The sequence below is a fragment of the Alternaria ventricosa genome, assembly GCF_023758065.1.
Source record: "Alternaria ventricosa strain BMP 2768 chromosome Unknown scaffold_7, whole genome shotgun sequence".
Lineage (NCBI taxonomy): Eukaryota > Fungi > Ascomycota > Dothideomycetes > Pleosporales > Pleosporaceae > Alternaria > Alternaria ventricosa.
The window spans coordinates 1,279,562-1,300,602 of record NW_026055687.1 but is presented as its reverse complement, the minus strand read 5'-3'; the positions used below and the strand labels follow the sequence as shown (position 1 = coordinate 1,300,602).

The 21,041-nt window shown below is 53.9% G+C and overlaps 7 protein-coding genes across 7 annotated transcripts; 4 read left to right on the top strand and 3 right to left on the bottom strand.

Annotated features, from left to right (window-relative positions):
- Nucleotides 1-1,354: 1,354 nt before the first annotated feature.
- On the top strand, nt 1,355-1,756 carry J4E93_005203 (uncharacterized protein; the record flags this gene model as incomplete). Its single annotated transcript, XM_049343126.1, has 2 exons — nt 1,355-1,360; nt 1,403-1,756. The coding sequence occupies 2 exons, from the start codon at nt 1,355-1,357 to the stop codon at nt 1,754-1,756; spliced, it is 360 nt and encodes a 119-aa protein (XP_049200126.1).
- A 3,046-nt stretch (nt 1,757-4,802) lies between these two features.
- J4E93_005202 (uncharacterized protein) lies at nt 4,803-5,175 on the top strand (the record flags this gene model as incomplete). The annotated part of the gene is made up of 2 exons (XM_049343125.1): nt 4,803-4,809; nt 4,856-5,175. 2 exons carry the CDS (start codon nt 4,803-4,805, stop codon nt 5,173-5,175), a joined length of 327 nt encoding a protein of 108 aa, XP_049200125.1.
- A 982-nt stretch (nt 5,176-6,157) lies between these two features.
- Nucleotides 6,158-9,778, top strand: J4E93_005201 (uncharacterized protein; the record flags this gene model as incomplete). The annotated part of the gene is made up of 4 exons (XM_049343124.1): nt 6,158-6,487; nt 6,532-6,903; nt 6,948-9,346; nt 9,397-9,778. The coding sequence occupies 4 exons, from the start codon at nt 6,158-6,160 to the stop codon at nt 9,776-9,778; spliced, it is 3,483 nt and encodes a 1,160-aa protein (XP_049200124.1).
- Nucleotides 9,779-10,587: 809 nt separating this feature from the next.
- Nucleotides 10,588-11,889, top strand: J4E93_005200 (uncharacterized protein; the record flags this gene model as incomplete). The annotated part of the gene is made up of 1 exon (XM_049343123.1): nt 10,588-11,889. The coding sequence occupies one exon, from the start codon at nt 10,588-10,590 to the stop codon at nt 11,887-11,889; it is 1,302 nt and encodes a 433-aa protein (XP_049200123.1).
- A 708-nt stretch (nt 11,890-12,597) lies between these two features.
- On the bottom strand, nt 12,598-14,799 carry SRK1 (MAPK-activated protein kinase Srk1; the record flags this gene model as incomplete). The annotated part of the gene is made up of 3 exons (XM_049343122.1): nt 12,598-13,723; nt 13,782-14,026; nt 14,266-14,799. 3 exons carry the CDS (start codon nt 14,797-14,799, stop codon nt 12,598-12,600), a joined length of 1,905 nt encoding a protein of 634 aa, XP_049200122.1.
- A 1,927-nt stretch (nt 14,800-16,726) lies between these two features.
- On the bottom strand, nt 16,727-17,887 carry J4E93_005198 (uncharacterized protein; the record flags this gene model as incomplete). Its single annotated transcript, XM_049343121.1, has 1 exon — nt 16,727-17,887. One exon carries the CDS (start codon nt 17,885-17,887, stop codon nt 16,727-16,729), a length of 1,161 nt encoding a protein of 386 aa, XP_049200121.1.
- A 1,787-nt stretch (nt 17,888-19,674) lies between these two features.
- J4E93_005197 (uncharacterized protein) lies at nt 19,675-20,775 on the bottom strand (the record flags this gene model as incomplete). Its single annotated transcript, XM_049343120.1, has 1 exon — nt 19,675-20,775. The coding sequence occupies one exon, from the start codon at nt 20,773-20,775 to the stop codon at nt 19,675-19,677; it is 1,101 nt and encodes a 366-aa protein (XP_049200120.1).
- Nucleotides 20,776-21,041: the final 266 nt, after the last annotated feature.

The following is a 21,041-nucleotide window of genomic DNA, read 5'->3' as shown; positions in this document are numbered from 1 at the left end:
GGTTCATCTTGCTTGATATTGCACTCCAGCGTCCGGTCCGACTATTAAACAGGATGCTGTTCGAATCGGCTGTTAATGGAGTCAAAAGAGGTCTGGATTGGTGGAAGCGGCGTGGTGTACATAATTCGACTGATAGAAACGGCCTCGGAAGTACGAGTGAGGTACCCACGTTGTACATGCCTCGCACCGACTGGTCTGACCTCTGGGTGAATAGCGAAGAGATTGCCTGGTGGGCGGTATCTCGACAACTCTACGAAACGCCATGGAACGACTGAGATACCTTGCATCACGATGACACTTCCCCCGGACGATTCACTTCTCAGCCTCGCGGAAGCTCTCCATCGCTGTTTGGCATACCTAAGTATCTCCGCCGATGTCACCTCGAGTTGCACACCTTCGTTAGATACGAAGACGAAAGCGAAGACTCCAGTATGGGCAGCTCCAAGTGACTGTGGAAAGATACGAGCCAAACGAAAAGGCTATGGTCAGTACATGGAGTGCCTTGGTGTTACACGAGGAGCAGGCTGAGCTTTGGGCAGAAACCTTGAGGAGAATTGATCGAGAAAGGCGAATGGGAGAATGAGGTGAAACGCGTCGGCTCGGAAATTGAGATACTGGTGTTGCTTTCGTTATAGAAGCTCGCCGTAGTCGCACCTTCCTCGTTCGGTCAGGTTGGTCAAATTGTTCACGATAGTATGTAAGAGAGCAGGCGCGCTGGGTCTACAAAGGCCAAAATTGCGCCATTGAAGGACCGCAAGCAGCGAGGGTCTCGGATTTGACCACAATAGATTCGTAATGATGCTGTAAATCCATTGATGTCGAATCCTAAGCATGCCAAAGAAAGAGTGAAGGTGGCGTTTCTCGACGCTTCCTTGGCGCTCTCCGCTTTGTCAGCCACTAGCGTCCGCGACATTCAGCCTAGCTTCGAGCTCCGCGCATCGCGACATTTTCCCAACACCACGCGCGCGACGACCTCACGCACCACACCATCGCCGTCCACGTCCTCTACGCCGTCGCGACCCCCATACACCTCACGTAACACCCCGCACAACCTCAACCATGGCCAACTACCTCGCCTCCATCTTCGGAACGGAGCAAGACAAAGTCAACTGCTCCTTCTACTACAAGATCGGCGCGTGCCGCCACGGCGACCGCTGCTCGCGCAAACACGTCAAGCCGTCGTACTCGCAGACGATCCTGCTGCCGAACCTCTACCAGAACCCCGCGTACGACCCCAAGAACAAGATGAACCCGCAGCAGATGCAGATGCACTTTGATGCGTTTTACGAGGATATCTGGTGCGAGCTGTGCCAGTATGGACTTGTGGAGGAGCTGGTAGTTTGCGACAATAACAATGATCGTGCGTTCCCCCTACACTCATACCTTTACTTCCTTTAATTAGAAGAAGCTGCTAACGCAACCTACAGACCTGATCGGCAACGTCTACGTGCGTTTCAAGTACGAAGAAGACGCGCAAAAAGCCTGCGACGCGCTCAACTCGCGCTGGTACGCCGGCCGCCCCATCTACTGCGAACTCTCGCCCGTCACCGATTTCCGCGAGGCCTGCTGTCGTCTCAACAGCGGCGAGGGCTGTGTCCGCGGCGGCTTCTGCAACTTCATCCATCGCAAGGAACCGAGTGCCGAGTTGGACCGCGAGTTGGACATGTGCACGCGCAAGTGGTTGAAGGAGAGAGGCCGGGATGCCCGGAGTATGAGCAGGAGTCCTACGCCGCCTGCGACGAAGAGCCGGTTTTAGAATAAAAGATCGTCGCATGATGTTTGTCGGGACAAGGGAGATGTATGAGTGTGCGAGAGAATGGAGTTTTGGCGTTGGACATGCTCGCGCTTTTGGGACTGAGATATCCGTTGCGGGCATGGCGTTGCAGATTGACATTGTATATTAGGCTGGGAACCATGCTAAAGTGATAATGCACGGGACTAGATACACAAAAGCACTCTGTCGGTTCACATCAATCTGTTCGTCTGCCTGAATAAACTTCGTGAGCCGTGCGTGATGGTTAATGGAACTGACCATCAAAGCAGTGCACTTCAGTCGTTTTGTGTTCAGGTGTTTTTTGCAAGTCAAGTCACGTACGCGCAAGATGGTGAGATGTTCTCGAGAAAGAAGCAGATATCGCATTGGTGGCCATGTAAGACCTGGTATCATCTGAAATATAAACATCGAAAAGAAAGAGAACCGCGGATAGCAGCAAAGAGCATCCAAGTGCCCAAAACACCAGCCCAATCCAACCCCCAGAAAAAAGACATTAAACGCCCCTCTACACCCGTCTATCCCAAAACACACTCATATATACACCTATTCCTTCATCCCTCCCCTTCCCTCTCATCCATATTTTTAAATAATCTTATGCTGCTTCAAAATGATAATCGTAACAACCACACCCGCAACAAGCAGCAGGAAGGTTATCCAGAAACACCAGCAAATCCACGTCCTTTGCTTGGCCTTTCTCTGCTGACCGGCCAACCAACTATCTCTATGTGACGCGTCAGCCGTGATGGTCGTGGTGAAGTGGAAGCGCGATGAAGGGCGTCCGGAGAGATGGCTGAGGGAGAGAGTGGAAAGGTTGGGGGTGCGGAAGAAGGAGTGGGGACGCGAGGATGAAGATGGGTGTGGGTGTGTGGGGGATGAGGGGAGAGGGGAGAAGGGCGGTTGGTAGGCGTTTTGCGTGGTGGTTGAAGGGAGCTCTTGGATGGAGATGGAGGGGCGGAGTAAAGGTTTCGTGGACGGCGTCTTTTGTAGTTTGGAGCGGGGTCTCTCTTTCTCTTTATCCATCTCCGTCTCCTTCTCCGCCGTTTGCGTGTGTAGTCCGCCCGAAAAGATCTCCGCTGATAGTGGTGATAGTGGATCTGAAGCGGCGTAGGATGACCGTGTGGATTGCAGTTGGACCATGGGCGGGGATGTGATGGGTAGGTTTGTTTGGGAAGTGGGGGATCCGAGGGGAGGGGATAGGGAACTGCTGACGTACGATTGCTTGAGGCCCTGGGTTTGCGTGGTTTTTTCCAAGTCGTCTTGGTGGACGGCTACGCTGAAGCGTTTCCAGAATTGGGGGTCGCGGACCATTTTGGGTGGTGTGTGGTGGGTGAGTGGATTGAGGTAGCGATCGTATGTAGGAGATTGCGAGTTAATGCGGTGTGTTGAGCATGTACGTTGAAGGTGGTGTCGGAGGTAGTGGTGATGATAGTAGTGAATTGATCGTCGTCGAGGTATATGTACTCGTAGTAGAAGTGGTAGTGTCGATCGTAAAGGTTGATGAAAACAATCGATGTCGATGTAAAAGGCGATAGTCGACTATTAACTTCTGTCGAACTGCCACTAGCACGAGCGTTACGACGCCGAACGACAGATGCACGATGTCGCACAGCAACACGCGAGATTGTGGTGGGTATGCAGATTGGAAAGGGTCCAGCAGAGCCAGGAACCCGCCGCGTGTGTAGTGACTGACACGACGTAAACCTTAACTCGGGTAGTTGATCGACGATGGTTTGGGTGACGTAGCAAACAAACGGAAAGGAGCGACGGTGGTTGGAGATCAGAAGTAGATCAAGGCGATCGTTTGTAGTTTGTTGCAGCACTTCAAGGCGCAGTCGTGACGTGAAAGGAAAGTAGTTGCTAAGGCAAAAATGAGGAAATCGCCATACTTAACACCTGCCTGTCTATACAGGCCCCTAAAACAACAGCTGATGTCCCCTGCACCCATGTGATGTAACACTGCTTGCCTAGACTCTCATGTCCAGGTGTCAAAGCAGGACTGCGATATTGTCGTGTGGTTTTCGTTGGTTTCGAGGTTCGGGCTTGCGGGATGGGGATGGCCAATCACGAGGCGCAGCGCGGGTGGCATCCCTGTAGGCCATCACGCTGGACACATGGCGCCGATGGCGGTAAGGCGCGGGAAATTGGAGAGTTGGGATTTGAGACGAGGGATGCTGGTTTGATTGGCAAGGCCATGAGGCTGTTTGATTGCGTGCAGCGGCTGAGGCTGAGATGCAGGTGTTCTACATTGTACATATTCTGGCGGTGTGTTCAGCTTCCATCGCACTCTTGTAAACTTCCACGTTGTTAAGAATGAGGAGCCATCGCTACATCGCGAACTCGTCTTACTCGCCCGACTTTCCATAACGGATGCTAGATGGAAGCTTGATGAATGCTTGAAACAAGGCGTTCTACGCAAAACATGGCTTGACATGGCTTGTCATGGCGACAACGGCCTTGCAGCCTCAGCGCGGTCCCACCCGCTGTTTCTGTCGTTCAACATGCCTAGGGCTCACCGCTAGGGTTCCCTAGACTGGCAGCTCATCATCCCTGCTGCGCAATCCCAAACCTTGTCATCCCAATCTTGTACGACGACGCAATTGTTTACTTTCCTATTTTCCTGAATTAGCTGCAAACAAGGATGCCACACGAGGAGCTGCCGTTCTGGCTTGTCAACGTGCCTCGAGACCAGTGGCCGAGCGAGTGTCCTGACTTCCTGAGGGATATTAGTGACAAAGACAAGGGCATCATCGGAACGCCTGACGAGGAGTACAGGGTGTTGAGGTGGGACGAGGTGCGGGCTATTGTGGGTGAGATTGATGAAGACGTGACACGCGATAGGCGAAACGCTGATGGCTGTGGGTAGACAGCAACCGGGTGGACAAGTTTCATCGCTTGCCAAGTGAATTGAGACGGTACCGGCAGTTTACGCATCGGCTGGAGAGGGACTATGGCAGTATCATGAACTTCATTGTGAATGAGCGGCTGAAGTGGGGAAGCATGGAGCCGAAGGGCCAGCCGTTCAAATTTGATGGTGCGTTCGATTCACCTTACCCGGCTTGACATCTATATTTACCCGCGCAGAGGACATCAAGATCCTGTACAACGACTGGCCGTATGGTATTGATGCCGACATTGTCCATCTTGTCGTGTGGACCAAGTTTGAACTCGACGACGACCCCGACACGGGACTGTCTACGGCAGAGTCACATAAACAGATTGATGAGTATGTGCAAAAGACGTTTGCGACAAAGGTCAAAGAGCTGGTGTGGTTCAAGAATTGGAAGAGTTTGAAGAGCGTGCATGCAGTGGAACATTTCCATGTCATGCTGTACAGGCCGGATGCAGCGTTTTTGAAGGAGATTACCAACGGCGACGTTCCGATGACTGAGAAGTTTGAGTGACGGGCTACTACTGCGTCTATTCCAGCCTGTAGCGGGTGACGGAGGATTTAGCAGGGTCGCGGGGTATTCCAGACGGCGGCGGGATATTTGGGAAACGACGGGGTATTTCAAGGAAGTTGGCAGAAAGTCTGTAGACATGCTCGCGCGTCATAGAATAGAACATAGAACGGAATGTTTATTAGATTGATAGAGACGTTGTAGAGGTGCATTATCGATACTGCCAGAATTATTCACAATTTCCAGCCTTGTTCTGGCGGATCCCCTGAAGATCATCCGGCTGTTGGGACTGATTGGCGCGTCATCCAGTGGCGTACGTGGCGTGTGGCGCAAACTTCGCGTGGCGCAACTTCTTCGTGGAAAGAGCCACCGTCGAACAGCAACAACAACAACGAACTACTCTCTTTTGACCCAAGTACGCTGAGCTGGACACACGAACTAGAACTGCTAGGCGCATATTCCTGCAGGACCCTTTGCTATCTCATCGCCTATCGTCGAATTACAGTCGCGTGCCGGACGGGGAGCCAAAGCGGTGAGAGGCTGTCGGGGTTAGCGTCGACAAAAAAGTCGCGGGACGGCAAGGGGCCTCCTCCACATTTCAGACTGGTCGGCACCGAGTGTCATGAGCACCAGCCTCTACTCCCCCTCCTTCCTTCTTTACTTTTTGATATTGCGCGTCTGACGGTGTGTCGCGACGCCAATTGGGATTCTGGTATTGCAGTGCCTAATTGCAGCATCGGACACTTGACACCGTCTGGTAGCAACACCGATCACGGAGGGTAGCAGGTACGCCGCAAGAACGAATATCCGGCGTGAATTTACTGACACGCAAAAAGGTCTTTTGATATAGTCACATCACACGCGAGACTCGCATCCAATCCCACTACCTCTGCGCACAGCCACCCTACGCGTCATCCCATGCGAGCGCCTCTCTAGGCCTACAACACCACTGAATCAACTTCAGTGGAAACATCGCATCCTCACCATGCTCGGATATCTCACCAGCCGCTGGCAGGGCGAGCAGAAGAAGACGGGCCCCGCCTGGTTCGACCGCCACTTCAACCCCATCCTGCTCTCCGTCGCGAAGAAGGCATGCACGCATCCAATCCACACCATTGTCACGATTGCCTTCGTGGCCAGCTACTCCTACTTGGGCGTTCTCGACAAGGGGTTGCTGGAAAGTGGCATTGAGGAAGTCTCGAGCCGCGTCGACTTCACCACTCTTCTGGCCGGCAGCAAGAGACTCAGAATCGGAGAGGAGACGTCATGGCAGTGGGAGGCTGAGGAGCCCAAGACTGCCATCTACAAGGATAAAGTAAGAATGTTCGTTGGATTTTAGATATCTAGCTAACAGATCAGACCGCCCAGGAACTCGCCCTCGTCACCCTCGTCTTCCCCGAATCGAGCATCATCAACTCGGCTCCCTCGCAGCAATCCGTCCCCAGCAATGTCTCCGCCGAGCTCCTTCCCAGCTCGTCCAGCTCCTTCTCCACCTTCTCCCACGACACCTCGCTCGCATTCTCCATCCCGTACACCGAAGCCGCCGACTTTCTCCAGGCCATGCAGGAGATTTCTGCGCCCGAAGACGCTGCCCAGTCGCAGGGCTCCGAGCAGGAAGGCACACGCGAGGAGAAGAAGTGGATGATGAAGGCGTCCAAGAACGGCAGTGCCCCTGGTGGTGTGCGTAACTGGATTCTGGACTCGTGGACGTCTTTCGTGGATCTCCTCAAGGTATGTTATTTGGCGATTGGCGTGGATATGGCTAATTTTGATAGAACGCGGATACTGGTGATATCGTCATCATGGCCCTGGGATACCTCGCAATGCACCTGACCTTTGTCTCCCTCTTTCTCGCCATGAGGCGCCTGGGGTCCAACTTCTGGCTGGCCACCGCAGTTCTCCTGCAGTCCGCCTTTGCTTTCCTTTTCGGTCTCGCTGTTACAACCTACCTCGGCGTCCCAATCAACCTGATCCTGCTGTCCGAGGGTCTCCCATTCCTGGTCGTCATTATCGGTTTCGAGAAGCCCATTGTCCTCACCAAGGCCGTGCTCTCTGCGTCCCTGGATGGCCGACGGGCGGCTGAAGAGAAGCGGGGCGCGCCCTCGACTATCCAGTCAGCTGTTCAGACCGCCATCAAGAGGACCGGTTTTGAGATTGTCCGCGACTATTTCTTCGAGATTCTCATCCTGGTTGCCGGCGCCATGTCTGGAATCCAGGGCGGTCTGCGACAATTCTGCTTCCTCGGTGCCTGGATCCTGTTCTTCGACGCCCTGATGCTGCTCACTTTCTACACCGCCATTCTCACCATCAAGCTCGAGATCAACCGAATCAAGCGTCATGTGGCTCTCCGCAGGGCTCTTGAGGATGACGGTGTCGACGGCAAGGTCGCTGAGAATGTCGCTCGCAACAACGACTGGCCCAACGCACGCGATGTACAGGTCGCCAACCACACGACGACTGTCTTTGGAAAGAAGATTACCGTGCCCAAGTTCAAGATTCTGATGGTCGCTGGATTTATCCTAGTCAACGTTCTCAACGTCGTCACCCTCCGCTTCGGTCTTGCTCCCAGCAAGGTCGCTCACGTTGCTGGTGTCGGTGCCACTCCCCCGCTGGATCCCTTCAAGGTTGCTGGAAGCGGACTGGACCACATCTACGAGCAGGCCAAGGCTACCGCCACGTCTACCATTGTCACCATCCTCATGCCCATCAAGTACGAGCTCGAATTCCCGTCTATTCACTACGCTGAGCCGTCCATCACCAACAACGAGTTCGCGTTCGGAAGCAACATCAGCACGCACATTGTCGACGGAGTACTGAAGAGCTTGGAAGACCCTTTCCTCAGCAAATGGATCGTTCTTGCGCTTGTCATGAGCGTTGTCCTGAACGGCTACCTATTCAACGCCGCCCGCTGGACCATCAAGGAACCTCACCAGCCACTTGCCCCAGCGTCCCCTTCAGAAGTTCAGGATGGAGCCCCTACTGTGCCTGGAACCCCCCGCGTGCCTTCAATGCACATGCCTACGCCGCCCCGCACACCTGGCCCTGAGGATACCCGTCTGCAGCCACTTACTCAGCTCGTACCGCAGACGCCAGTGCTCCCTATTGGTCCTTCGGAAGAACAGCAAAGACAGCCAAACCGTGCTGCCGAGGTTCTCGAAATGATGATCAAGGAAAAGCAAGCCCCCAAGATGACTGACGAAGAGCTCATCGAAATGTCACTCAAGGGCAAGATTCCCGGTTACGCTTTGGAGAAGACACTCGGTGACAAGACCCGCGCTGTCAAGATCCGCCGTGGTCTCGTCTCACGTACCCACGCTACCCGCGAAACCTCAACTCTCCTGGAACGCTCCCTCCTCCCATACAAGGACTACAACTACGATCTTGTCCACGGTGCATGCTGTGAGAACGTTGTCGGTTACCTTCCCCTCCCTCTCGGTGTCGCTGGACCTATCCTCGTTGACGGCCAAAACTACTTCCTTCCCATGGCAACGACTGAGGGTGTGCTCGTAGCCTCCACCTCCCGAGGTGCCAAGGCTATCAACGCCGGCGGCGGTGCTGTTACTGTCGTTACTGGCGACGGTATGACCCGCGGACCTTGTATCGGATTCGACAGCCTGACACGCGCTGGTGCGGCCAAGATCTGGCTCGACTCGGAAGAAGGCCAAAGAACGATGAAGGACGCATTCAACTCGACCTCCCGCTTCGCCAGGCTTCAGTCTATGAAGTCTGCTATTGCAGGCACCAACATCTACGTCCGTTTCAGGGCCACCACCGGTGACGCTATGGGCATGAACATGATTTCAAAGGGTGTCGAGCACGCCCTTACCGTCATGGCAACCGACTGTGGTTTCGAAGACATGCGTGTAGTGACTGTCTCGGGTAACTACTGCACAGACAAGAAGTCCGCCGCCATCAACTGGATCGACGGTCGTGGCAAGGGTGTCGTCGCCGAAGCCATGATCCCCGGATCTGTCGTGAAGTCGGTGCTGAAGTGCGAGGTTGAGGATCTCGTCCAGATGAACATTTCAAAGAACTTCATTGGATCAGCTATGGCCGGTGCTATGGGTGGTTTCAACGCCCACGCGGCGAATATTGTCGCTGCCATTTTCTTGGCTACCGGTCAAGATCCTGCGCAGGTCGTCGAGAGTGCTAACTGCATCACCATCATGCACAAGTAAGTTATATCCTTATGTACGATATCAGATTCACAGCTGACATGTCTAGTGTCAACGGCAACCTCCAAATCTCCGTCTCCATGCCCTCCATCGAAGTCGGCACCATCGGCGGCGGAACCATCCTCGAGCCCCAATCCGCTATGCTCGATCTCCTCGGCGTACGAGGCGCTCACCCCACATCACCTGGTGACAACGCCAGGCAACTTGCCCGTGTCATCGCCGCTGGTGTATTGGCGGGTGAGCTGTCGCTCAACAGCGCTCTGTGTGCGGGCCATCTCGTCAAGGCGCACATGGCACACAACAGGAGCAACGTTCCTTCTCGCGCACCTACGCCTGCACCTGCGACGCCTGTCACAGGGGCTCAGACGCCTGTTACTGGAGGTGGTCCTCTGTCTGCGTTGAGCTCTGCGGGCATTGCGCCGAGGCGGTAGGTATTCTTGGAGAGTGTGATGGTTTCGGCGTAATAAGGATAGGATTGTAGATACGTTGGGAAGATACCTGGATTTGTTTTGCGCATGTATCAGGGTAATCTGGATTGAAATGGCTCGGTAAGGAGACGAAGACAGGATGAAGATTTATACATACGCGTTCGCAAGAATATGAGTCTTCTGTTGTTATGTCGGTTTAGGAGAAGGGGAGAAGTATATATATCATTAATACATTTGAGATAAGATCAACAGCGTGTGTCTTCTGAGTGTTGTTATGTTGTTGTAGTCGCACCTTCTTAGTTCGGTCAAAAAGTTCGTGATTGTAGTCGGAATGGCAGGTGCGCCAGGTAGGTACCATTGTTAACTCATTCTGGGGAATTCACGTCAGAACCTCACGTACTCAGCAATAATCTAATGGCGATACCTACGGTATTGTACTGCGCTTAGAGTTTGTAACGACGTCTAGCGGCTACATAGACTTGCCTAAGTAACTTTAAAGCCTTTATAGGTAACCTTAGAGGCTACATGCATAGATTAGCTGCTTTGTCAATCTCGCATAAAAGGCCCTAGGGGTTACGTACGCCAGTACTCAACACAATGCTACTGCGGTGAAATGCTCGCACCACTACCTCCGCGGATTGCACAATAGAATGGAAGGCAGCAATAGCCTTAGTGCTGCTGCATTTCACTTCACGTCAAACCCCTCATCAGTTATAAACTATTGCGACTTTCGTCAGAAAACAGCCCACCATTCTACTCCTCCACCGAATATCACCAAGAATCAACCACACCGCATTTCAGATTCAGGCACCATGGGCGCCTCCACCAGCTCCACCAGCTCCACCAGCGTCACTCTCTTCGATCTGCTGAGCACTCGATTTGCCCCCATCCAGGATGCTATAATGGCCTCGCTGGGCCCGTTGGAGAGAATCGCTCTGATGTTGACAAGCAAGAGCATCAACAAGAATATCAACGAGAAGCTCCTGAGCGGGACATTCAACATCGACGTTACATTACAGCCGTTCTTTCGGAACACAAAAGCCTTCCGCTCGTTACAAGCTCGTTGCAACGCTCTTATTGGCGGCCCCTTCGCCTATTGCCTCTTCGCCGGGCTTCCTCGTTTCGACTGTATCTATCTATATGTCGGTCAAGAGGTCAATGCTATGACCCGATACCTGGTGGCTGAAAACTACGTGCGAGATGAAACCAACGCAGAAGCCCCCAATCGATACCGCGACGGAGAGGTATTGTCAGAAGACGTATATGAGAAGGATGGACCCGGGGGGCGCAAGCTGAAAGTCGTGATTACCAAATGTCAGACGCAGTCTCTTGCACACATGGTCTTGCAAGACGCGTATGCGACAGGAATGCTAACATTCATCACCTGGAACAAGGCATACCATCTATTACCTCATACCACGTTCGTCAGGCGGGAGATGTTTCTGCTGCGTAATATCAAGGAGATGGATCCATATGAACTGAGACTCTTCAGCCTACGTGGCATGAAGATTAAGACCGTACATTGGAACGCGCACGATGAGATTCGCCCGACAGATTGCCAGCTGCTCACTCGGCTTCGACGCGTAGGAGATCAACACACCTGGGTAATGCCTCTAAACACAGAAGGTGTCACGCCATCTCCTGTTCCAGACGCCGTTCTTGAGGCCTCCACGTTTCGTCTTGACCTGCCAGATTGGGACGACCATAAAACTCTCTTCTACGAGATGAACGTCTGCACTGAGCTTCGCCATCCAATATTGCGACATACGTACTCGACTACGAGGTTTGACGCCGGAATTATAACACCGTACTACGAGAAGTTATCAAAGCTTTACGATCGACTAAGTGAGGCGGCTGCAATTGAGTTGACGAAGATGGATGAAGATGAGCGGCCTAAGGAATACGATCAATTGGTGAACCGTGGCTCGGCCATAGCGTGCGATATGGAAGAATTCGTTCGACCAGACGATTGGTCCTATTTCGATGAAGATGTTAGCGCGTTCCTAATGGCTGCGTGGAAAGAGCAAGTAAGGCTGGAGGAACAAGAAGAAGAAGAAGAGGAAGAAGCGCTAGAGCCAGACCATAGATCGGCGAAGCGAGCAAGGCGATCTTGAATGCGGCTTGCAGAGCACAGGTATACACGAAAATGGAGTATTGCCTAGTCATAGGATTAAGACCAACACGCCTTACTATCGAGCGCGCCAGATACACAAGAGTTTTTGAACTCTTACGCGCAATAAAACACTCTAGTTAATGCCCACATAGACTTATAATGGTAGTAGTAAAGATGCAAAATATCCTGACTCTCTGATTCTTTACAATCTGTGTATTCGTCAAACCGTACTCTTAAATACGTAGTAGACCTCTATAATCGAACCGACGTTGAGAGTATCGCACCTTGATTCGCTGAACATCTACATCTTCTCCATCAGTAACGAGACGATGAATTCATCACGTAACCTTTAGTATTCAACCGTGGGAATCGTCATCGTTTTCAAACATTATCATTCATGCTACATGGACAACCATGCCACATCGCACGTTACTATCATCCATCCATCGCCATGCCAAAAGCTTCATAAACTATGCCTAAACCCCTCTCTTCTCCTTTCTCCATGTCCATCATCCCGGGGGACAGACAAGAGACCGTAAAGCCATGCCATGAGAGGAGAAACACAGACAAAGCTCGCATACATGATATAACCAAAATTCGTAGAGAGAACCGGGGGAAGGGCAGGAAAAGAGTGATTAAGGAAACGCAAAAACGCCATCATGACACAGTTCTCATCACCGTCTCACCAATCCTTCGCAAGGGAGGATTGTCATTGGACGGAGATGTTGTTCCTCAGGCCGCTGGGCTCGGGGCCCTTCTTGTTGCGGCGGCCGAGTAATGTCGAGCTGTCCATGTTGAGCTCAAACGCACCCTTGTTCCTGACTTGGCGCTTAGCCGCGGCGGCAACAGCTGGGGAGTGTTGGCCGTAGCCGCGTTCTTGCTGTCGCGGTTGTGCTTGTTGTTGCTGGCGGGCTTGAGCGGCAGCGGATAGTGTGGTGTTGCGCATCTTCTGCTCCATGCCGGATACATCGGCGCCCTGAGACTTGGGAAGCTTCGCAGGTGGATGTTGCGACGCTGGGTCGTATGGTGCAGACTCGGCGGCGTACTCGTCATCATCCTCACCTTCGTCGAGAGCGTTGAGCGAGTTCATGGCGTTGGCGCCGCGGTAGCCCTGCTTGAACTGCTTCTTCCGCTTGCCCTCCTCTTCTTGTCGGTGTACAGCATAACTGACATCGAACACTTCTCGCAGGTTGACGGCACCAGGCGAACGGAAGTCCATGCGGCGGGCACCCGGTGACTCGAGGTGGGAGAAGTCCGGCTGGAGGCGCTCCTTCTTGGCAGCGGGTGTGGCGAGCGGTGGCGCGTCGTAAGCGGAGTAGGTAGGCTCGTCGGCTTCACGTATCCATGGGTGGTTGAGGAACTGGTTGATGTCGTAGCGCTTCTCGGGGTCGACGGTCAGCAGATGAGAGACGAGATCCTGTGCAGACTTGGAGATGTCATCCCACCATGGCGACAGGAATGTGTACTGGCCGCGGGCGACCTTCTCTGTGAGGGTCTGGATAGACTCGTCGTAGAATGGAGGGAAACCGCAGAGCAGCGTGTAGAGCACACAGCCCAGCGCCCACATGTCGACGGACTTGGAGTAGCGCTCATCCTTGACAATCTCAGGGGCGGTGTAACCGACAGTACCACACGGTGTCATGGTCTGCGTATCCCAAATGACCTTGCTGAGACCGAAGTCGGCAATCTTGATGAGGCCGATACCACCGGCGCCCTTGCCCTTGACGAACTCGCCCTCGTCGGCCTTGTCTTCATCGTCCGGTCCCCGCGGCTTTGGGTTGCGGGTGGGGATGAATGGTGTGGGGTAGAAGAGAAGGTTCTCAGGCTTGATGTCTCTGTGAATGACGTCAGTAATTATGCTTGGCATCGTGACTGGCATCGACAAGAACGTACCGGTGGACAACACCTGCCTCCTCGTGCAGATATTGCAGTGCCTTGGCCACCTGGATGATGGTGTGGCGGGACAGGTCCTCGGAAAAGTACGTCAGACGGACGATCTGGTGGAACAGCTCACCGCCAGGGCACAGCTCGAGCACAATGTAGTAGTACTGCCGCGACTCGGAGAAGTCGATGAGCTTGACGATGTTGGGGTGGTCGAGCTGGCGCATAATCTGTACTTCCTTGAGGATGTTCGCTCTCTATAGGGCAGTTAGTGTCTGCCCTTTAAGCCCGTCGTGAAGGGGGATGCTGAGTCGAGCATCGGGGGTTATATTATCGCACCTCGGCTGCTTTGGGCGTCTTGAAGTCCGGATGCACATGCTTGTCCTACACCGGCCTCGCGTTGGTAACGTCCAAAAACACCCAACTGTTCAACGTGTAGGATAGGGGTGACTAGGAAATGGGCAGGGAGGAAGGGGGCTGGAGGGGCAATACTAACCTGCTGTGAGTTCATCTCGAACTTGCGGACGACCTTGATGGCGACCTCGTCCCACTGGCCGGTCGTGTCTCGTGCGCGGTAGACGTTGCTGAAGGCGCCGTCGCCCATCTTCTCGAGAAGCGTCCATCGCTCGAGGCCGGGATACCTCGGCAGCTTGCCCTTGGCCTCGCGCTCCTCGGCGACGATGCGCTCGAGTACCTGGGGGTCGACGCCGGCGCCCTTGGCAGCGGCCTGCTTCTTGTGCTCCTTTTGGGCGGCGTGCGCGGCGGCGTCGCCTGCCTGGGCGGCAATGTTGCGGTTGTCGCCAGCGCCAGCGCCGACGGAGTAGTCGCCATGGGGGGCAGCGTGGTTCTGGAGCGGCTTGTGGTCCATCACCGGCTCCGAGATGCCATGATGTACGGGGTCCGGGTGCTGGTTGTACCGTTGATGTTGCGACTGGGCGTGGACATTGGAGACATTGGTCGTGGGCTCCGCGTTCTGGCGGGCCTGCTTGCCATGGCGCAGGAAGTTCTTAAAATTCTGTATCGCGGCCATGTTTAGTGTCTGGACGCTGGGAGATATTACAAAGCCCGTCAATAGCGGGGTCGTCGAGGCTGCGATGGAGAATGCAAAAAACAAGCGGGTGCAGCCGTTTGTTGGGGCAGAGCAGAGGGCAGACGGGCGGTAGCACGGCGGGAATACTCGTGTGGTGAGGGGAAGTCAGGGAGAAGCGCTGGTTGGAAAGAAGGTCATGCATGGACGAAGGAAGGAGTGAAGCCGGAACAAGAGAGGAGCGACGTTGCGTCATTGGCGCACGGGCTTCATGACGCTGCAGGCTACATCATCGCCAAACAAGCTGCACCACACGCACACGATATGATGCGTGCTGCTGCCCGTGGCGCCTCAAGCTCTAGCCGTGGTGCATTGCGTGCAGACAAGAAGCATATCGAACTGTGTAGAACTGTGTAGAAAAGCATCTCACCTCGATGACTGGGAGGCCCATCTTCTTGCGTCCGCCGCGGGGAGACGTGGTTTTGGACTGCATGTAGCGATTCGATCTCGATGATCGCCTTCGTTTCTGCTTATTGACTCGCTCTGCGGTGGAGGTATGACGCTCGTTTCTGTTCCGCGTCCCGGCTGGGAGATCTCGTGGCTTCCGCTAGTACGAGCAAGGGTCGAGTTTGAGGGCGTTTGGAATTGGAAGGATTATTAGATCGCGATGGGTCGTGATGGGCAGGAGAGGCGAGCAACGACGTGTCAAAAAGAAGAGGAAACGAACTCTATGTATCGTCTCTAGATTATTTGTCTTTTGCTTGGACGAGGCCACTGCGCTACTCCGCGCGAATACTCTTCAGCAATAGTGGCACACGCTGACGCCCGCGGAATCTCCGGCAGCCTCCTCCCAGCTCCCAGTAGACTCGCACAGTCGAGCCTGGCTCCATCTAGAGGCTGAGAGGCTCGCTAGGGACGCTGCCGCCGACGCCACGCTGCATGCAAACCTCACTCCGACCTTGGAAGAGGGTCCCGAGACGGCCTGAACGCAGCCCAATGACCGCATATAAGACCAGGGCATCTGTCAGGGTTGAGATATGGCAATCTCATGGCGCATGCGTCCTCCCAGCGCGCCCGCAGTTCTAATTTCTCGCTCTTCGCGTTTCCAACGGCCTAGCAGCCTGCAGGGTCCAGCTAGCGCGGCGGATCCGTTACGTCACCGTCTAGTGGGGAACTTCATTGAAGACGTCAATTTCGCCCTCTCTCGACGTCTGGGCTGAAACACATGTGCCGCTTACGGCGTCCAGACGAATTCACGTAGATCGCGTTGGGCAGGCCACGAGACCTTTTCAATAATGTAGGTAGCTCTAGTCTCGGTCGTGCCGGCCATGTCGGCCCAAATCCAAGGCCTTGACGCATGGGATTCGGTCCGCCCATCTATCATTGCGCGTTCGCAGGGTTGCGAGCGGAGCTGACATGGGGACTGACATTGACTAGGCTGGTAGAGTTCCTGGACTCCAGTTTGTCATATTTGGATCTGATAACTAATAGACCCTTTCCCACGATATCCTCGTGGCAATCATCTGGACCCTCGTGGCATGACTAATGAACGTCGCCAAGCGCGGATGGCAACCACGTGCCTGCCGCGCTACACCAAGAAAAACAGCGTCATGTCAGTCAATGTTGGATGAGGAATGCGACGAGTGCAAATGTAGGAGAAAGTTTACCGTATGCGCTCAATGTCACTAGTGAGCCGGTAGCCGTGAGAAGATCAGGGTACGGCCGGCACGGAGACAGCAACATCCCGCCAAGCTTGGCAGCGCCTGAAACGCAATCGAGTCCACACGTAGCTGACGGATCCAATCTCTCCACATACCACGAATAAATCATACGCTATAACAGGGTATGTAGGATGTCAGGCATATAGAACACGTGTTTGCATAGCTCTGACACCGTACCTAAACTTCAATTTGACCTGCCTATCTCTCAACTACAGCGCCTCACACCTCTCACACCCACAATCAAATCCCCACGTCTTCTTCAGCCTCAACATCCTCTTCCCACGACTCAGCTTCCTCTCCTCCCCACTCAAATACGTGATGCACAGCTCCTGCCCGGCCTTGATATCCTTCCCAGCCGTAAAGAACCACGTCCTGCCCTCCCTCCTCTTCTCGATATTCGGCCCGCACGAGTGGTTGAAGTAGCTTGCAGCAGGCCAGCAACCGTATCCAAAGAACTCCGAGCCGTCGTCTTCGAGAGACCGAATACCGAAGGAATTGTGCGAGTCGCGGGATGAGAGGGTAATGAGGGATTCTGCCGTTACAAGGGGAAGAAGTGGAAGCGGAAGAATGGCGAGGAGGTGCAGGTAGGTTCTTGTAAAGGCGCCGAGGTCATCGGAGCTGTGGTAGGGGGTCTTGTCGTCTGCAAGGGCCTCCACCCGTTCCCATTGGTCGGGATGGAGATACCGCCAGACCAGGCCGCTGACGCAGAAGCTCATCACGTCGGGTGTGATGTTCTGCTGTAGTGCCTTTTGCACGGCCTTCTTGTGTTGCTTCGTGACAGCAACTCCGGCCGTCTGCTCGCTTTCCCGTGCAGCCCGTATCAGCGCCGCCTGTGCAGAGACATTCTCCCACGCCTGCTGGATTTCCTTGACCTTTGGGCGTGGTAAGTCGGTGTCCACCATATCGCTATCCTCTTTGCTCCGCTTCTTCACGAGAGTCTCAACCGCAGTCCATGCCTGAACTCCGACCTCGCCGTTCTCCTCCCGCCACTTCTCCTGGCATGCTTCCGAGCAGAAAGCAAACCCCACCGTCTTATCCCGTATGTCCAGATCCCGCCCGTAATCGTATCCAAAACATTGCCCACACACCTCGCGCCGGTATTCGCGCAGTAAGACGGAGAGGGAGAGGTCTTCCGAGCGCCACGCTATTGCGCCCTCTGGTATATCCTGCGAAGCGAAGACAGCGCGGCCGGCGGTCGGTGTATGGCGGACTTGGAAGAGGGAAGATATTGGTGCGCCCGCTGGCAGATCGCTCGCTTTATCGTTCGGCGTATCGTTCGGATGTATCGAGGAGGCTGAAGAAGGGCGTGAGATGCTGAAGACCGAGTCACTGGCTACAGGGATAGACGAGTCGCTTTCGGTGGCGTCCATTGTAGCAGTGTCGATGGGATTAGCAGCACGGCAAGCGGCAGGTGAGTGAATCGTTGGATGAATTGACGCTGCTTTCGGGAGTCAAAAAGCAATACTATCGTCGAGTCCACAGTATATACGGTGGAGAGACTACACCCCTCTTTGTCTATCAGAGGGTGGATGGCTAACGGTCGCGCGGGCTGTGGGTCAGTTGCGTATGTCACGTATACTCATGCCAGAATTGAAAGATCGGAGGAAAGCCATTGTGGGTAATTGGGTATGCGGGTGGATACGTTATCGTGACTGTTGATTGACAGAAGGCGAGAGATTTTGTGTCGGTCGTGCCTGGCCAGACCGATCTTTGGCCGGGCAGGGGTGATGGCGCTAGTGCACGATAAGCGAGTCCCTGCTTTTTGCATCCAGAGTCTGAAGCCTCGGCAGGTCTGACACCACGAGGCGACGTCAAACGTGGTATTGATAATGCTCACGATGATCTTTAAGTGTATGCAAATAGTGATCCCATTAGAAGCAGCTATGTAGCTACCTTATGAAATAGCCTCCTTCCTCGTTGAGGTCTATCGTGCCTACAGACGCAAGAATCGCCCATCTAGGCAAGCACGACTACGCGAGTACAACAACATAAAACCCCGCCCTCCACAATGGGGGAGGAGCTCTTCGAGTTAAATCTGAAGATTACTAACCCCTTCATCGAGTGTCGGCAGACGTGCCTCCCTCATGCCAATCATCTTATCTTGTCTCCTATTCGCTGGTTTGTGCCTGCAACATGCGACGAACATGGCGTGTCCCTCAGTCCTCATCAGGCCGTCGACAGTCTTCTTCGAATAGAGCAAGTCTTCAATCAACGCATCAATGCGCTGCGAAAACGTGAAGTGCCTGTACTTTCCCGCCGCTTTCAACGCAGAGGGGTCGTATATCGATAGGCAGATCGGACCTTGCGTATGCAGGCGTTCTGCGAGATCGAGAAGATCCCAACATATAGCCTCCATGCTAACGAGGGAGTGGGGCAGAGGTCGTTGGCCGTTTTGAAGTGGCTGCTTCCAGCGCTCGATGAAATGTTTGGACGTCTCTGTTGTTCGACTGACGTCTACCATAGCTCGCCTCATTCGGATAACGTAGGCCCTGCGCTGAGCGTTGGAATGAGGGATTGTCGTGTCATTGCTGGGTGGATGCCACTTGATGCCGCGGTTGCGCTGGAAGGCTTGGGCTTCGGCGCCGTTGCTAAAAAGAGTAGGGCCGCTGAAGTCGTGTGGTACCGGCCTGACCATCTTGTGTTGTGTCGCACGGAAGGGTTGTTTTTTATGTTTGTCAGATCCAGTGGTGCCAATTGATCTGGTGCTAGTTGTGGTGGAAGTTGGCACCGTAAGAAACGTAGGTTGCGAGCCTTCAAATACTGCAAGAGAGAGAGGTTGTGAGCGCAATGGCAGTTCACCGCAGCCGGAGTCAGGCCTTTCACACATGCCTCTCATCTTTGTGAAACGCTGAATGACTGCGTGGTTGTAATCGCCACTTGCTTTGTATAGATGGATGCATTGTGTATATACCGTAGAGTGAAAGAGGAGCTTCTCGTTCAGGACTTGTTGAATCGAATATATACTAGATGGGTTTGAATACAGCTTCGTAAACAGCAAATGAAGCGTAAGAAGAAGGATTATATGCAGCGACGTGGAACGCGATTGCTGCTTGAGCAACTTGCACAAACATCATCTCGCTTGCTTTCCTTTCTTTGATCGCAATACCTGCAATCATCGCAGCCAAGCGTGTAGTTTGCCGCAAAGACATCTTCCATCTCAATAATGAGTCGACAATCCAAAGTCCTTAGCAACCTCCCTGCCCATCGCCTTGATGTTCTCCACAATCCACAACTGCTTATTACTAAATACCATGACAGCCCCCGGCAAGAAAGCAAAGTTCGCAGTGGTAATACCAACCCAAATCTTTCCAATCAGAGTGCCTTCAGGGTTCCAGATGTGAATGCCGTCTCCACATCCAGCCCACACATTACCCTCGGTATCGGTGTGCAGTCCGTCGGGAATGCCGTTGTCGGAGTAGGCAAAGGTGCGACGTCCAGTTAGCCTCTTTGCGTCGTGTGTGATGTCGAATGCGTAGAGTGTGGCTGGTCGTGTGACGTTCAGACTGTAGCCCGCGGCACCAGTGTCGGAGACGTAGAGTGTTTTGTAGTCGGGGCTGAACTCGAGGCCGTTAGGTTCGACGAAGTCGTCTGCTACGACGGCAATTTGGCCTGTGGAAGGGCTGAAGCGGTAGACTTGCTTCGGTAGGCTGGGCTCGGGACGGAATCCCTGCACGTACGCGTAGTCTGGGTCGGTGAACCAAAGATCGCCTGTTACGGGGTGTTGGCGCACGTCGTTGGGTGATGTGAAGTTTCGTCCAAGGAAGTTTGACAAGATGAGTTCGGATTCGCCTGTTACGGGGTCGACGGAGACGAGACCTGCTGGGTTGACGAAGTCACCCTGGTCACAGTATAGTACTCGTGAAGGTGTTGAGCCGTTGGTTTGAGTGCCGGGTGGGTAGTAGGATGTTGCGCCGTTGGCCTCGGCGACGCCTGGAATCCGTGTGGAGTTGATTGAGTAGTTGTCTGCGAGATCGATGACAGTAACGTTGATGGGGTTGTTCAGGTCTCCAGCCCAGCTGCTCGTCACGTATAGCTTGTTTGTATCTTTGTTGTAAACACCAGCCTCATGGAAAGCGTCCCAATCCAGACTTTCCAGTAGTCGCCCTGTTGCGTTCTCGCCAATCACAGACGCAAAGCTTTCATCGTATGCGAGGAGGTTGATGATGTCTGGATTTGAAGCATTGGTGGTGACAATGCTGTTCAGGTACGACGGATCCGTCGCGTACGATAGAAGGTCCACGGGGATGATGCTCGACATGATTTTCGTGATGATAGCGAAGCTGGATACCTGCAAATCACCATCGCCTGGCCTTCCATCTCCTATATACCTCTCCACTGATCGTCGCGCCGGACACCTCACGGTCCCAGGCCCATGTTTTTTGCAACGTCACTCACCCGCCAAGTTGCCGATGCGATGCTCGTTCATAGTCGACGGAGATATGGTCGGTGAAATGCAGATCTTGGCTGTATGCTTGGCTCGGTTGCTTGACTCGAGGGGAGTGTCGTGTATATTGCCGCGGTGTT